Source organism: Eptatretus burgeri, chromosome 5 (assembly GCF_056783735.1).
Source record: "Eptatretus burgeri isolate ZD-2024b chromosome 5, Ebu_testis_v1, whole genome shotgun sequence".
Classification (NCBI taxonomy): domain Eukaryota; kingdom Metazoa; phylum Chordata; class Myxini; order Myxiniformes; family Myxinidae; genus Eptatretus; species Eptatretus burgeri.
Window position 1 is genome coordinate 84,704,694 of NC_140965.1, and position 16,210 is coordinate 84,720,903.

The 16,210-nt window shown below is 42.1% G+C and overlaps 1 protein-coding gene across 2 annotated transcripts in view; it reads left to right on the plus strand.

The window, feature by feature from the left end:
- LOC147026872 (caspase-3-like) overlaps window positions 1-9,836 on the plus strand; it is a 29,859-nt gene extending 20,023 nt beyond the window's left edge. For both annotated transcript variants that reach the window (XM_085882738.1, XM_085882739.1), the window contains exons 5-6: window positions 6,226-6,349; window positions 6,483-9,836. In XM_085882738.1, coding sequence (XP_085738864.1) covers window positions 6,226-6,349; window positions 6,483-6,724 — 366 coding nt within the window. In that variant the 3' untranslated portion in view covers window positions 6,725-9,836. The remainder of the gene's footprint in view (window positions 1-6,225; window positions 6,350-6,482) is intronic.
- Window positions 9,837-16,210: the final 6,374 nt, after the last annotated feature.

Genomic DNA, 16,210 nt, shown 5'->3' on the forward strand with positions numbered 1-16,210 from the left:
GTCAACATTTATAGCTGTGAGTGCGATAACTCATAAACTGTTCGCCATATCGATTTGAAATTTGGGTCACACATGTACCACCTGAAAAGGAAGAATCCTGTCGATTTTGGGCGTGGCCAGATCCAAGATGGCCGACTGGGCGGCCATCTTGAAAAAAATATTTTTTCGCCATATCGATTTGAAATTTCAGTCACACATGTAGCACCTGAAAAGGAAGAACCCTATTGATTTTGGGCGTGGCCGGATCCAAGATTGCCGACTGGGGCGGCCATCTTGAAAAAATTTTTTTGTAATAAATGGAAAACCGCTTATCTGATTTCAATTATTTTTGGTTACTATGTTCCTCACCCCTGGGGAACTTTTTCGAGATGATGACCAAATGGTGTCTTGTTTCCAATTCACCTCCCTCATTATCTGGAATATGTATGACCTTTTTCATTCAATGGCGGGGGATTCCCCATCTCTGATGGTATATTTATAATTTGGATTATCACGATGATGTTTCATTTGTCTTTCTCGGGTACCTTGAAATATACTTCTGCAGAACTGCTGTTACTTGGTTAGAAAATTACAATTTCGTGAACCTCTACAGGGTGGCCAACAATGTCTTGTCACCCCTTGTAAAAATTGTTACATTACCCTTTTTTATATTAGATGACGACACTGAAGGGATGTACAAGTTTACCCACATACATTTGCAGTACTCTAAATTTATTTCACATTTTACAGCACATGACACAAGCCTCAAGTGGCCAGTGGATGTGTTTGTACTCTCATCATTGTCATTACAGAGAATAAGTTTGCGCCGTGTTCTGTGGGACATTTTCCAGAGCATTTGTGGGGCAACTCGATTAAAAGCAAGTCTCATTTCACTTGATTACGTTCACTCATTCTGAAAAAAAGGAAACTAATGAACACTCCGCACACAAAGGCAATGTCACAATTTTTATAAGGGGTGACAAGACTTTGTGGCCAAGCTGTACTTTCATCCTTTCTTTTTGAGTATCTTATAAATTTGCATAACTTGGATCCCTTGTGTGGATCCTGATCTAAAACATACCAGTGTGTCGTTCTACCTGTTTCTTTGTTTGTGTATGTATGTATCATAGTTGTTCATAGCCGGTAACTGGTTCTTTTCCTGTCTTTTGTATAAATTGTTACTGCCAATCGATTTTTAAGAAACTTCTCTCAAAAGCTGTACATATCGAGTGTGAATTCCTGTAAAAAATTATATTAATAAAACTCATTCACGGCACATCCTAACCCGGAGAATCTCGACTGCGTAGCAGTCGGGCTGATGAGCTTTGCTTCGCTCATCAGCCATCCTTGGATGGAGTTAGACACAGCCATGATTTTCACTGCAGGTTTGAAATCCCGAGGCATCATCATGCATCACAACGTCAATCTATTTCACACCACTCGATCCTCACATACAGTGTAGGGACAAAATAGATGATGTCATGAGGGATTTGTTGACTATTCCATGGGGGTGTGAGTCTTTCATTGAAGGGATAAAATATTTAAGGCTAATTGTACCTCGTGCTGAAGATAAGTATTCTAACTTTTCTATTTTGCGTATCATGCAAATGGACATATCATCATTGGAGACCACCATGTTGTAAAGCAGTGTCAAGCACTCCGTTCCGTTGCAGTGCTAGCTTGAGCGCTTTGAATCAAGTGAGTCTCTTGGCAAGCAGCTCCCTTAGGCTGAGGTCACATTTGCCACGGCGACTGTGGGGTCTCAAAATCTGCGGCCACTAGCAATTATATGGCGGTCGCAGTATTTCCACGGTCACACAATGTAGCAGTCACATACGTTTTTATTTTTCTGGTAGCCGCACGGCGTATTTAGAAATCGTGGAGACCGAAAACGTGGGGGTGCCGTACGGTCTTCGATTTGATGTCGCACGGTGACCTTAGGGCGCCGGCTGCGGCGGCCATAGAATTTTCAAGGCAGGCGCAAGGCGACCGCAGGGGGGCCCTAAGGCGAACGTGCTGCCAGACGGATGGTAACGAGTGGGTATATATACCAGTTCTTTTTTTACTGAAATAAAAATATACCAGTATATATATAACTGAATATACTATAACTATAATATACCGTGGTGCCCCCAGAATCTGAACGCCCCATTGTTTGAACAAATTGGAATCCGAACAATTTTTTCGAGAAAATTTTGCCCTAAAAACCTAATACATTTTAAAAAACCAAACACAACGTGGCGTTCCTGTTTGTTCACGTGCTCCCCCACCTGTTCGAGCCGCATCTTCGCGCTTTGTTCATCCAATTAGTCGGTGGAAGTCCTCGTGAAAGCATCTCTCGTGTGTCGATCGATACTTTAGGCCTCAGTCACATTTGCTCTACGGCGAGGATACGGCGGCCGTACACCCTCTGAATTGACAAACGTGTGGCAGCCGCAGAGAAACTGAGGTGGCCTTAGGGTGGCCCTACGCCGTATGGCTATATTTTACAGGCCGTAAGGTCACCGTGGAATTATAACGCGGTTATAACTTTTTTCATTTCTACGTTTGCCGTAGAAATTCGACAAACCGAAACAAAAGAACTGGTAAAAAAAACAAACAATTAACCCATTCGTTACTGTCTGTCTGGCCGCATGTTCGGCTTAGGGTCCCCCTGCGGTCGCCTTGCGGGCACCTTGCGTCTGCCTTGAAAATTCTATGGCCGCCGCAGGAACGCCCTACGGTCACCGTGCGACATCAAATCAAAGACCGTACGGCACCCCCACGTTTTCGGTCTCCACAACTTATAAATACCCCATGTGTCTACCCGAAAAATAAAAACATATGTGACTGCTACATTGTGTGACTGTGGAAATACTGCGGCCGCTTTATAATTGCTAGTGCCCGTACATTTTGTAGACCCTCCGGCCGCCGAGCCAAATGTGACAGGCCTTCCCTCGTGTTTTCACCTTCATTTGTGATGTTTGTTTTTTCAATCATCTTGTGTTTTAACTAATACCAAAAAAAGCAATCCGATCACGTGGTGTGTCGGACTGTCGGACTGTCGGGCAAGGATTGAATTTCACAGCAAAACCAGTTGTAATATGGAATATCCATGATTACCTCAGCCCGATGCGTTTGATGAAAGTGATTGTGGTTCTGGGGGCATCATGTTTGATGAGCTGCCCTGGGAGCAGCGCTCGCAGAGTGCGCGAGCGATCGGAACCCAGGCCGGAGCTCGAGCCTGTGTGGACCTTTGGATTGGTGATTGTACCAGTTTACATACAATACACCGTCACCGAAGGTCATTTACTCATCTTATTTTACCTTAAACATGGGGAATTTCAGTTTAAAGTGTCTTGAAAGTGGGTTTTCTTTGGGTCTACGAACGGATTAATTCACTTTCCATTATTTCTTATTAGGAAAATATTTTTGGAGTCCTAACTTTTTGCAATCCGAACAGCCTCCTGGAACGAATTAAATTGGGATTCTGGGGGCACCACTGTGTATAGGCAAACACCTATACTCCGATCTCTAGTGTTAGCGTACGGTGGACGCACGGTCGACGCAGACTGCCACGGAGGCCATACATAGGTGCACGGCGGGCATAGGGGAACCGTGCGTCGACCCTGCGTTGCCCGCAGGTAGTCACACAGACCGCAAGTCCACCGTATGGCGACTGTGGAAATAGTGTAGCAACCGTAATTTTTTGGGGGTTGGGAAAATTCATTTTTCATTGAGAAGAGCTTACGGCAGCCACACAAATAACGCAAGCCCACCGTACGCCCTACGTACGGTCGACGTGGAACACATCTACGTCATAGCTTGGCTTGTCAAATTGCGACGGCGAACGTAGAAATGAAAAAAAAAGTTGTAATTCCATGGCGCCCCTACGGCCTGTAAAATATAGCCAAACGGCGTAGGGCCTCCCTGAGGCCATCTCAGTTTCTCTGCGGCCGCTGCACGTTTCTGTCAATTCAGAGGGCGTACGGCCGCCGTATCCTCGCCGTAGAGCAAATGTGACCTAGGCCTTACTGCTCACCAATGGAACATACCTGTGATTGAATATCTACTGAGTATCATGATGAACATTGCTGAGTGGCAGGAAGGAGAAAGTACAATAAAGGTCATGCAAACTCGTCACTGTATGTGACACACACAATGGGAATCTCAATTTGAATTCAAGTCGATTAATAATTATGAAAAAGAAGATGTTTCATGATAAACATAAAAATAATGAACCTGTTTATGAAATTTTATAAATGAGCTATGGAGATAAAAGAATAAATTCAAATCAAATGGAAGACGAAATAAAATAGGTACTGCATTGGAATCATCAGAAGGAACCCAAACGAGCAAAAAGCAAAGATGAAGTCATCAGAAGGAATCTTGATAGGACCGGGTTTAAACTGCTACTCCACTACCCTCAAACCCAACCAGGTGCAACCAAGTAATCCTTTTTGAAAAAATAAAGAATCCAGATTCACAAATTCAAATCATTCGAGCTGCCAGACCGTGCGTCCGATCAGGTTGAAATGTAAAGCATATATTCCCCATCACGACGAGATAATAATTTTGAAGTTTCACGTCGATTGATGCAGCGGTTCAAGAGAGACTTAAAAAAATATTTTCCTTCAATCCAATATTGTTAAACCATGTTACCTATCAATTATTCATGAACACCCTGGTATCCCCAAGGCTTGGGGATCATGTGTGTGAAGTTTCCCCTCGATCTGTCCAGCCATTCTGACGAAGATTTTTTTTTTTTTAAGTTTTCAGGATAACTCCAATATGGCTGCCAAACCATGTGACATCATAGGTGGGGAACTTTTTGTTCCTCATGGATAGGCGGTCGTACCTGTAAGGTTTCTCCTCGATCTGTAAAGTCGTTTCGGAGAAGATTTTTGAAGGTTATATTTTTATTTTTTTTTGGACTATGGCTGCCAAACCACGTGACCAATGATGCCATAAAAAAATTCTGTTGACCAACTTATCCCTAGATGGCCCTCAAAATTTTTTATACCGGTTGGATGTAGCATTCTGCATATGCAATTATTACGTCACAACAAAGGCACCTATGACATCATAAAAAAATTACACACGCAGGTGCCAAGTTTACACAGGTGTTTTCCAACATGGCTGCCACACCACGTGACCTATGCTGTCATAATTATCATAAAAACATTTTACATGTGGAGTCGCAAAACATTTCTGCTCAATTTCGTGTCAATCTGACAAGCGGTTCCAGAGAAAAGGGAATAACAAAATGCAGACACGCATGTACGCACGGACAGGACCGATCGCTTAACCCCGCTTTTTGCTTCGTGATTGTGCATGAATAAATCACAGGACTACACTTTAAACAGCAGAGAAATACTTTGTAAAATGCACATGTCATAAACATTCATGCCATCTTCATCGTGCCACACTACACATACCTCATTCTGTGTACGACAGTAATGTGTTCAGAAGTGCTTTCTGTGTTGATACATCGACTCTGCAACAGAATTAAGATTAAAAGTCTGTTTAACTTCAGTACAGCGCTAAAAAAAGATTTAATATTGATATTGATGACCTCTGAATCCTCCAATAAGGCAAAATGTGTTTGTAGCATGCTGCATGTGTACACTTACAGCAAAGTAATGTACATGTAGTTTGTAAGAGAGTGAAGATTCACAGGCATACTGAGTTATGCCAAACTTAAAAGAGAGACCACTTTCTGTGTGTACTACAGTACTGTATTCAAATGTCTAATACTGTGCGATACATCTTCAAAAGCCATATTTGATATTTTTTTACCTCTGCCACTAAAGTTGGTAGGTTGTTTTCACTCTGTCTGTCTGTCTGTCTCTGTTTGTTTGTTTGTGTGCAAGATATCTCAAAAAGTGGACGGATTTGAATTAAACTTGGTGGACACGTTGGGTGTGTGAACACGATTAATTGATTCGATTTTGGTGAAGATGCGGATCTGGATCCGAGAATTATTTAATTTATGAAGTGATTTTTGTCACCATCAAAAAATAGCATGACATTTCAAAAATATATTGGGCCCGATATTTGTCGTGGATCAGGCATTACATGGTGGAGGTATGCGCATTTGACCATTTAAAGCAACCGAACAAAACTTACAATTTTACCTAATTGAATGCGACTGAATGTAGATAAGAGCAATCTGCTGGAAGATGCCAGTACAGACGTATACAAAGATCCATGGAGGTTTTGGGAATGTTTGGCAAAACTTGACTATGTGAAACATTTTATTCCCAGGCTTGTCAAGGAATGATGTTTGATAATGGTGTGGAGGTGGATTCGAGCTTGGAGACCGATTTGCTCGCCCAGTATGTCATCCCTGTGGAAGCAGATTTCCTCTACTGCCATTCCACTGTGCCAGGTGAGAGTGGAGGATGTTTCTACTCATGTAACTTTGCAGGAAGGCAATATGGAATTGAAGTACTGTACTTCTTCTTTCACGGCATCCCTTGGATACAAACTTGACGTGTGAACAACATCTGTCCACTTCACAGGGTATTATTCTTGGAGGAACATGGAGTGTGGCTCGTGGTTTGTTCAATCGCTCATTCAGGTGCTGTCATCCCCAGCCATCGATATGGAACTCATAAAGATACTTACTCGGGTCAACTTCAAGGTAGCAAATTTCGAATCTGCAACTCGCTGTGAAGGAACGAACAAGAAGAAGCAGGTTTCCTGCATCATGTCCAAGCTTACCAAAGAGTTCTTCTTCAAGCATTTGAAGGAACTGGACTGATGTTCTTTTGATGATCGGGAATTCCATTGCTCACAGTTGATTTGTTGTTGAATAACTGGCTACTTGTGGGAGTTATGGACTTCCATTGAGTCTCAAACCAAAGAAAAAAAAATTTGTACTTCTTTACACTCCTCACAACTGTTTGAAAGACCTTGAAGGCACTTGATTTGACATATTTATTGGTTTACACACATTTCTGCTCAAATCCTTTCATTTCTACCACTCAGCCCGAATTGGGCTAAGGGGTATTGTCGTCACAGGCATTGTCCGGGCGTCTGTCAACTTTTGGTTTCCGTTAATTTCGAGGAGAACGCCTTGTCCGATTAAATCCATTTTTGCAGGGTATGTTGGGGTTGAGTAGAGGAAGGTTCCTTTCGAAAATGGGCGCGCTGCGATTTTTCAATGTGGCCTCTATGGCAGCCATCTTGAAATTGGTTTCCGTCGATTTCGAGGAGAACGCCTTGTCCGATTAAATGCATTTTTGCAGTGTGTGTTGGGGCTGGGTAGAGGAAGGTTGCTTTCGATAATCAGCACAATTTGATTCTCGGCTGGGCCACCAGGGGGCCAAAACTGAAAACCTCGAAATGGCTATTTCTTGTGAACGAATCGTTGGATCATCACCAAAATTTTATCACAGGTATATCTGATGAGCATACATGATATATAACCCGGGTTTTTGATTTGACCAACTTTTCAAGGTCACAGAGGTCAAAGTTCATACTTCGGTGTTCGGGCGTCCGTCAACTTTTGGTTTCCGTCAATTTCGAGGAGAACGCCTTGTCCGATGAAATCCATTTTTGCAGGGCATGTTGGGTTGAGTAGAGGAAGGTTCCTTTTGAAAATGGGCGCGGTGCGATTTTCAATGTGGCTTCCATGGCAGCCATCTTGAAATTGGTTTCTGTCGATTTCGAGGAGAACGCCTTGTCCGATTAAATCCATTTTTGCAGGGTGTGTGTTGGAGTTGAGTAGAGGAAGGTTCCTTTCGAAAATGGGCGCGCTGCGATTTTCACTCGCCGCCACGGTAGCCATCTTGAAGTGTGATTGATTTTCGATATGACGTCCAACGTGCTCTAACTGACTGCATCATCGTGATAACACTGCTTCCTTTTACAATGCATGGGCGGAGGGTTACGCCCGCTTTGCGGAGCTATTTTTCTTGTTAACACTTGCAATATCTTCATGAGTTTGTGGTTAACCCCCATTTTTTCATTTTTTACATGGATGAGTGAAGGACAAATTTAATCCTTCCCCCACTCCTGTCTTAATCTCCATATTCTTTTGTGCTCAAATATCTTCCCTTGTCTGGAATAATTTTCATGAGTGACTGTCATGCGGCTGATGCTTCCAAATGCCCTCAAACACTTGAACTTGTCAGTCACCCTCGTGGACACTGAGCTCTATTTTTCAATCTTTCTTACTTTAGCAAATTCTCAGGAACCATTGATCTTCATCTGCACCTTGTCCTTTTCTCCATAATTATTTTATTACCTCTGCCACGAAGGTGAAAGAGGTTATGTTTTCACACCTCTCTGTCTGTTTCTTTTTCTGTTTGTGTCTGTCTGTCTGTTTGCAGGATATCTCAAAAAGTTATGGCCGGATCCAGATGAAATTTGGTGGGAAGGTTGGGTGTGTGACACGGACGAACTGATTAGATTTTGGTGAAGATCCTGATCTGGATCCGGATCCGACTACTAGAATTTTTGAAGTGATTCTTCACCATTGAGATGGGGCCCAAAATGATGTTAAGCACAATATCTCAAAAAGTTGTGGATGGATTCGGACGAAACTTTGTGGACACGTTGGGTGTGTGACAAGGAAGAATTGATTCCTTTTTAGGTGAAGATCCAAATCCGGATCCAATAATTTTTTATGTGATTCTTCACCATTGAGAGATAGGGCTAAACTCAAATATAGCACGGTCTCAAAAACTTGTGGACGGATTCAGATGAAACTTGGTGGACAGGTTGGGTGTGTGACCGTTACAAATCGATTCGATTTTGATGAAGATCCGTATCCCGATCTGGATATGAGAATTATTTAATTTTAAAGTGATTCTTCACCATTGAGAGATGGGGCTGAAAAACGATTATCTGGCATGATATTTCAAAAAGTTATGAGGCCTGATATGTTCTCGTGGATCAGGCATTACGTGGTGGAGGTGTGTGCTTTACCAAGTGCCCTTGTAGTTCCTAATGAAATTGTCAGATCATTTAAAACCCACATGTAGCAATGAACACAGATGGTTAGGCACTGAAGTGTATGTGTGCATTCTTCGTTCTTCACTGAAATAATTCTTCACCAACAACACATCAAAATGGATTGTAACAATTTCAGAAACATCTTTGTGTGAATATTTTTCTGATGTAAACAGTTAAGAATCTTTTAATGTACTGCTCATGTAATGTTTAACATCTGTAGCCGCATATTGTGCTGTCCTGTCAACTTCACGTATTTTGAAGAATTAACATATCTGACAAGTCTGGAGACGGCGATGGTTCACGAGCAATGTACACGGTTCGCCTTTTTTATTGTTTGACTTTCGAGGGGACGCCACGGGCAAACTGGCGGGAATCGGGAAAAACGTAAATGATGAAAGTTGTAGTACTCGAAGAGCACTACTTGCATACCAACTTTCATTCAAAACAGTTGAAAACCCTAGGAGCTTGATGTCCAATTTATTTATTTTTTGACATTTTCTAAGTTCATGACTTTGTGACCTTGACCTTGGGACGAAAATGAAAAATCGAGCTCCGTGGGGCTATGCAGGTGCCATTGGGCTAACCAAATACCGAAACCCCTGCCAGATTCGACAAACCCCCTCGGAGAAGATGCAATTTGAAATCGGCTACCCCCTAAAAACACGTTTTTTTTGGGCGTGGCTCCGCCCATAATGGTCACACCACGCCCATTCTCAGGAAAACACAACTCGATCATGATATAAACCTCCCACCAAAATTTTATCAGGATCTGATCAAAACCCACGGAGCTATGCTCGGGACACACACACACACACACACACACACACACACACACACACACACACACACACACACACACACACACACACACAGACACAGACACAGACACAGACACAGACACAGACACAGACACAGACACAGACACAGACACAGACACAGACACAGACACAGACACAGACACACACACACACAACTAATATAGCGGTCACTTACTGACTCGTGAACCAATATTTGGAGAAATGAGGGGGAGAGGGTGTTTAATTAAAGCTTTTTACTGGATGCAATATCTTTTATTAGCAATCTTTTGTTATTAGTGATTATCTTTTATTAGCATTCATTAAAATGGTCATTCATTTGAAATGTGTGTGCTTTTACTGCACGTGAAAAATGACGTGTCGTGTGTGTTTTAGGCATAAAGTTTAAACTGCTAGTAATAGGCATCCACAACCATCCTTGACCATGTTGTGTAACGTCAGCCGAGGAGCTCACTTATTTTTTTCCATCCTCACTTTTTCACCTTTATGAGCCCGTCCCTCATGCAGCGGAAGACGGGGTTTTGCAAGCACTTCTGTATGTCTGTCTGTCGGGGCCGTAACCTTTTTTTTTTTTTTTTACTATTTGAGTTTTTGTCATCAAATTTTCAACAAAGCATTATGAGAATGCAGAGAAGCCAAATTTTAATAGTTTTGTTAAAGTAATTTTCATGATTATTATCTCACCTGGACTTTAGTCCGGTGAGCTGATGTGATCGAGCAGTGTCTATAGGTGAGTCGGTGAGTCTGTAAGCACTTCAGTCATTATCGCTTGAACCAAACACACAATTTTGATGAAACGTGGCCACAAGCTTCATATATGATGTCTAACAAAGGTGTATTGACCACATCAAAATCTGCGCTCATGAAGAGGGTCTCCGGATCTAAAATTTGAAACTTGGCATCTCATTCCACTTCCAATGGTGAATGAAGGATTGTAGGGATGACATAATCGGTGAAGTGGTAGATCAGCCATAAATCTTAATCAAAATCCTTGATTGGTCTTGTTTTTTTCTCCATTATTTTTGAACTTTTTTTTTCTCAACAACAACGTGCCCGAGTGACACAAAATTGTCAGGGTTGAAATGACCCCCCCCCCCCATTTCCCCAAAGAAGACTATTTTAACTATAATTGTGACGTCATACGTCGCGCGGTATACCAGCCGTCTTGGGTTAGATGCAAAAAATTTAAACATTATATCTCTGAAATCGCTGATCGGAAAAAAAAAAATAAACTTGGCACACCTCATTCTACCCCCAATGGGGAATAAGGGATCGTAAGGATGATGTCATCAGTGAAGTGCTGGACTCGTCATAAATGTTTTAATCGAAATCCTTATTTACCATTAAGATTCAGCGTGCATGTCCAGGCTGTAACATTTTTAGGTCATCTCTAACGAAATGACGTAATAAAACCAGTCTCGATGTCCGTCTGTCCGTACGTACGTACGTCCCCATTTTTTTCTTCCGATTTTCTTGATATTTGGTATGTGGGTAGATGTCGATGAGGAATGCACGACGGTATGACCTTTGACCCGATTGAAGATCAAGGTCAAAGTCAAGGTCACTCCAAAGTTGTGAAATCGTCCATTTTCAAAATCTATCTCCTCTGGCGTTTATGATCCGGATTCTATGATCTTCGAAATTCCTTCGGATTCTGATAATATGGAACAATATCTAAATTTGGTCAGGCCGGTTTTTTGAAATCCGGCCTGGTTATCGAGTCACGTGTCTTCAAAATTGGAAAAATTAGCTAATTTCAACATTATCTCTGCCAACATTATCTCTTATCAACATAAAAATTAAACAAGACGACATCGAAGCCATTCAAAGCCGATCAGAGATCCACATCTACAGAGCTTCAGAGATGACCGTCACCCCCAACCGGGGGAAATTTTTATTAATAGAGCTTTTGTCATCAAATCCTCAACAAACCTTTATTATGAGATTGGAGAGAAGAAATGAATAAAATGTATAACTTTTTTTAAACTGTTCTTTTCATCAAGTTTAGTTTGAGTACAAAGCGGACGCAGACTGGCTTTGCCTTTTGAGATGCTTTCCAGTTCGCTTTTAAATTGTTTTTCTCTGCAACTGCTTGAGCGATTGACAAGAAAATTCAAGTAAAGGAGCACCTACGTGATTCCCGATTGTGGTGAGTACCGGAAGAGTAGTTAATGATGAAAGTGAGATGACAGGCTTATTAAACAGGTATTTTTCTTCAAATTTTACACAAGAACAGTCAGGAGAATTGCCAATAGCTGAGAGTATCTATCGAGGAGGCGAGGAAGGGCTTTTACAGACGATCCAGGTTGGAGTGGAGGAAGTAAAGGAACAGCTTGGAAATCTAAGAGTAGATAAGGCTCTGGGTCCAGATAATATGCAACCGAGAGTATTGATGGAGGTGGCTGAGCAGGTAAGCTCGATGTTAATAGATATTTTTAATTGCTTACTGGAGTCAGGACAGGTACCAGAGGATTGTAGAGTAGCAAATGTAACACCGTAATTTAAGAAAGGATCCAGAGAAGAATTGGGAAACTATAGACCTGTTAGCTTGACTTCACTTGTGGGGAAGGTGTTGGAGACATTAAATGAGAACCAGATGAGGAACCATTTAAACAAATACAAACTAATTTAAGGTAGTCAGCATGGGTTTACCAAAGCTAGTTCCTGTTTAACAAACCTTTTATAGAGTTCTATGAGGCAGTGTCTGATTGGGTGGATGAGGGAAAAGTAGTGGACATAGTATATCTAGACTTTAAGAAGGCATTTGATAACGTACCACATCAGAGGTTGTTAGCGAAAGTGAGGGATTGTGGAGTGGCTGGAAAGGTAGCTAATTGGATTGCAAACTGGCTTAGTGGTAGGAAGTAAAGAGTGGCTGTGAGTGGGAGGATGTAAGTAGCGTGGTACCTCAGGGATCAGTACTCAGACCATTACTATTCATTATTTACATCAAAGATTTGGATAATGGGGTAAAGAGTAAGCTTTCCAAATTTTCAGAGGACGCAAAGCTTGGAGGTAAGGTGGATAGCAGAGGGGGTTGTGATCGGATTCAGGAAAGTATTGATACTTGCATAGATTGGGCAAAAGATTGGCAGATGAAATTTAACTTGAGCAAGCGTATGGTGTTGGGGATGGGAAAGAACAATGGAAATGGAGATTACAGGATGCAAGGGGTGACTTTGGAGCGTGTCAAACAGGAGAAGGATCTGAGAGTGTTAATAGATACGGAGGTAAGCAGTCAGCACAGTGCCAGGCAACTATAGGGAGAGCAAATAGGGTTTTAGGCTATTTAAGGAAGGGGATCATTTATAAATCAAAAGAGGTGGTGTTAACATTGTACAGGAATTTAGTGAAGGCCACATCTAGAATATTGTGTGCAGTTTTGTTCACCATTGTTCCGGAAGGACATGGATGTCATAGAGAGGGTTCAGCGCAGGACTACTATATTGATTCCGGGCCTAGTGAGACTCAGTTATGAGGAGCGGTTGAAGGAGACAGGGCTTTATTCACTAGAAAGGAAGTGGTTACAAGGAGATATGATAGAGATGCTTAAGATAATGAAAGGTACAGATAAAATAAGTGCAGATGAATAATTCAACGGCATAGGACCAGGGACCATAGCCTGAGAGTAAAGAAGAGGAGAGTTAAGATGGTAGTAAGGCAGGAGACTTTCACTCAGAGAGTAGTTAACGCATGGAATGGTCTCCCTGGAAAGGTAGTGGCAGCAGAAAAAGTAAATAAGTTTAAATTAGAACAAGTCTGAAGACGACGATGGTTCACGAGCGGTATTTGACCATGTAGATTGTTTCAGAAGTCAAGGATGAGACAATGTGATAATTTTTGACCAAGTTATAAAAATGATCAACATGATGTGGTACGAGTGACAGGTTATAAGCTGCAAAATGTCGAAAACCCGGTTTCGTTCAACAACTTTCAAAATTTGACCTTTGCATAACCTTTAAAGGTCACAAAACGATGTTGTGGACATTAAAATAAGGAAACAGGATACGTGCTTCGCTTATTGGAGTTAGTTCGTCGAAAAGGTCGAAAACCCGGTTCGATTCCCACAACTTTGAAAATTTGACCTTTGTGAACTTTAAAGGTCAAGGAATATGACCTTTGGTGCAAAACTTCCTCTGGAACATTCCAAGAACAATATAACGTCACATAGGCTATATGGCATTTCGCACTCCTCGGATTATCCATACTTTGATGAAATCAGCCTAAAAACAAACTTGAAGGGGGCGCCACGGGCAAGGTGTTCGAGATAGAGCAAAATGGTTTCGAGACTTTAGGTGGGGAATGACCTCAAGATTATGCATAAAAAATATTGTCATCCCAGCTCTCAAAGTTTGGGCGGTCGTACGATTTTTATGTCAAAATTTGCAATTTCCTAAGTTCGTGACCTTGTGACGAAAATGAAAAATCCAGCTCCGTGGGGCTATGCAGGTGCCATTGGGCTAACCAAATACTGAAATCCCTGCTCGATTCAACAAACCCCCTCGGAGAAGATGTAAAGTGAAATCGGCTACCCCCTAAAAACATGTTTTTTGGGCGTGGCTCCGCCCATAATGGGCGCACCACGCCCATTCTCAGGAAAACACAACGAGATCATGTTATAAACCTCCCACCAAAATTTTATCAGGATTGGATCAAAACCCACGGAGCAATGCTCGGGACAGACAGACAGAGAGACAGACACACACCAATAACGAATATAGTGGTCACTTACTGACTCGTGAACCAATTAGATAGGTACCTGGAAGTTATGGAAATGGAGGGGCATGGGGATGTTGATAAGACTTTTAGGTAGTTTGAGCATTGATGGGTGATTGTGTACATGTGTACAGAGTGGTGTTGGTGGGGGTCTTGTCAAGGAGGGTTGTGTGGTTGATGTGTGTTTTAACCAAGCTCATGCCCCCTCCCCTGAGGGGAAGAAAAGGAAAATTTTTTTTTTTTAAATTTAATTCATTAAAAACATTTTTTGCATTTTCTTCCTTGGATCTTGTGTACATGGGTTGATGTAGTGCTCACGCAGGCATGATGGGCTGAATGGCCTCCACCTGTGTTGGATTTTCTTGTTATTCCTTGTTACCCATGCAGAATTTTTTTTTTAGGTCATCTCTATCATCTCAGTAGAGATGACCGAATAAAGCCAGTCTCGAAGTCTGTCCGTCCGTACGTCCGTCTGTCCGCCCGTACGTCCGTCTGTCCGCCCGTCCGTCCGTCCGTCCATCCGTCCACAATCAAACCGAGTGGAGACAAATAACCAATAGTGGAATGGATAGAGGTCGATGAGACATGCACAAGGATCGAACTTTCAAGGTCGTCCAAGGTCGAGGTAAACGTCACGAGGCTGTAAAATTTGCGAAAATCGTCCATTTCAAATCGTATCTCCTCCGTCATTTATCAAGAGAGATCAAATGTTATTAGTGATTCAGATACTATGGACTATTATCTAGAACAACACGAGCCATTTTTTTGAAATTTGCCCTCGTTCCGATTTTATAGCCCTTCAAACTTCACTCTGATTCTTACATGTCCGGTGCTAATTTGAAGTGGTCATCCGGAGGCCGGCGCCAATCTCTGAAGATGCTCCGGGTCTTGCGCAAATTTTTGCATATTTTTGCCCCGTATGGGCCGTTCATAAAGTACATACAAAAATGAGGGAGGTGGGTGGTTTAAAGCCCGCATATGGGCTGCGTACAGGGGTGGGTGGGTGGTACGACGGCTGCATATATACTTTATGAAAGTGGTGTCTGACTACATGAAAGCGTTTCAGAAGATGAAGGTGAGCCTGTCGTCATTGCGAGGGGGAAAAATATCCCCGTTCACGGGAACATTTTCGACGTGATGTTGAATCTGTGGACGTCAATAATTGTTCCATATTACTGTATTACCATAGTTAATAATTACTGATGCATTCGAGATAAATCTACAGTTCGTTGTAATCTTCAAGTATTGTGATGTGATATGAGAATCATATGGGGGTGGGTGGGTGGGTGGTCACTAGCCTGCATACAGAGGGGGGTGGGTGGTTTTGAAACCCGGAAGTAGAGCGTACGTACTTTATGAACTGCTCCTATTCCAGTCTGGCACAGAGTTACTTTCGACCTCTGGCAGAGATGACCGGCACTCCCGCTCGGGGGTATTTTTTTAAATTAAGTTGCGTGGTGATGCAGTGACAATAGAATGGTGATAAAGATTTACAGTGCCAAAAGAAAGTCTTCACTCCATTTGAAAATTTTCACCTTTTGTTGCTTTATAGCCTGGAATTAAGTCAGACTTTTTCAGTCAGACAATTTATTTATTTATTTATTTATTTATTTATTTATTTATTTGGTGACAATAACTTCGACGTTTGGAAAGCTCATGACATTTCTCCAACGAGGAAGAAGAAGAATCAGCGGCCACAAGCATTTTCCTTCAGAAGTCCAACTCCACTTTGCAGAGTAGAGTCTCTCACGAGTCAC